General features: G+C 70.7%; 1 protein-coding gene across 1 annotated transcript in view; it reads right to left on the bottom strand.

The window, feature by feature from the left end:
* Positions 1-123, bottom strand: part of LOC104395842 (zinc finger protein 271-like) — a gene marked incomplete at its 3' end in the record, with an annotated part of 5,161 nt that extends 5,038 nt beyond the window's left edge. The window contains 1 exon segment of the mRNA XM_010005589.1: positions 21-123. Within this exon segment, the coding sequence (XP_010003891.1) occupies positions 21-123 (103 nt within the window).
* Between the last annotated feature and the right edge of the window lie 211 nt (positions 124-334).

Genomic DNA, 334 nt, shown 5'->3' with positions numbered 1-334 from the left:
CCCTAGGAGGTGCCCTTTGCCCGGGCGGCCACTGGCTTCCCACAGCACCTCAGCCACTGCCAGCGCTGCCATCAGGTCCTTGGTGACACCAGGACCCTCCTGGGTGATCTCAGGGCCACCCATTGTCCCCTCAGGACCTCCAAGTCCAGCCAGGGTGGCCCCGATGTCCTCGAGGCGGCGTCGCAGGTGACACTAGCAGTAGGTGGCCGCTTGGCAAGCGACCACCAAGCGGCCCAGGGGCTCCAGGGCCAGCCCTGCCCGCCGGCCCTGCTCCCCGGCCACCTCCGCCTCCACCCTGGCCACCACCGCCTTCTCGGTGGCCTCGGTGGCCTCC

The sequence above is a fragment of the Chaetura pelagica genome, unplaced genomic scaffold (genome assembly GCF_000747805.2).
Source record: "Chaetura pelagica isolate M959 unplaced genomic scaffold, ChaPel_1.0 scaffold721, whole genome shotgun sequence".
Taxonomy (NCBI): Eukaryota; Metazoa; Chordata; class Aves; order Apodiformes; family Apodidae; genus Chaetura; species Chaetura pelagica.
Note: the sequence above shows the minus strand (reverse complement) of the source record. Positions and strands in the feature narration are given on the sequence as shown.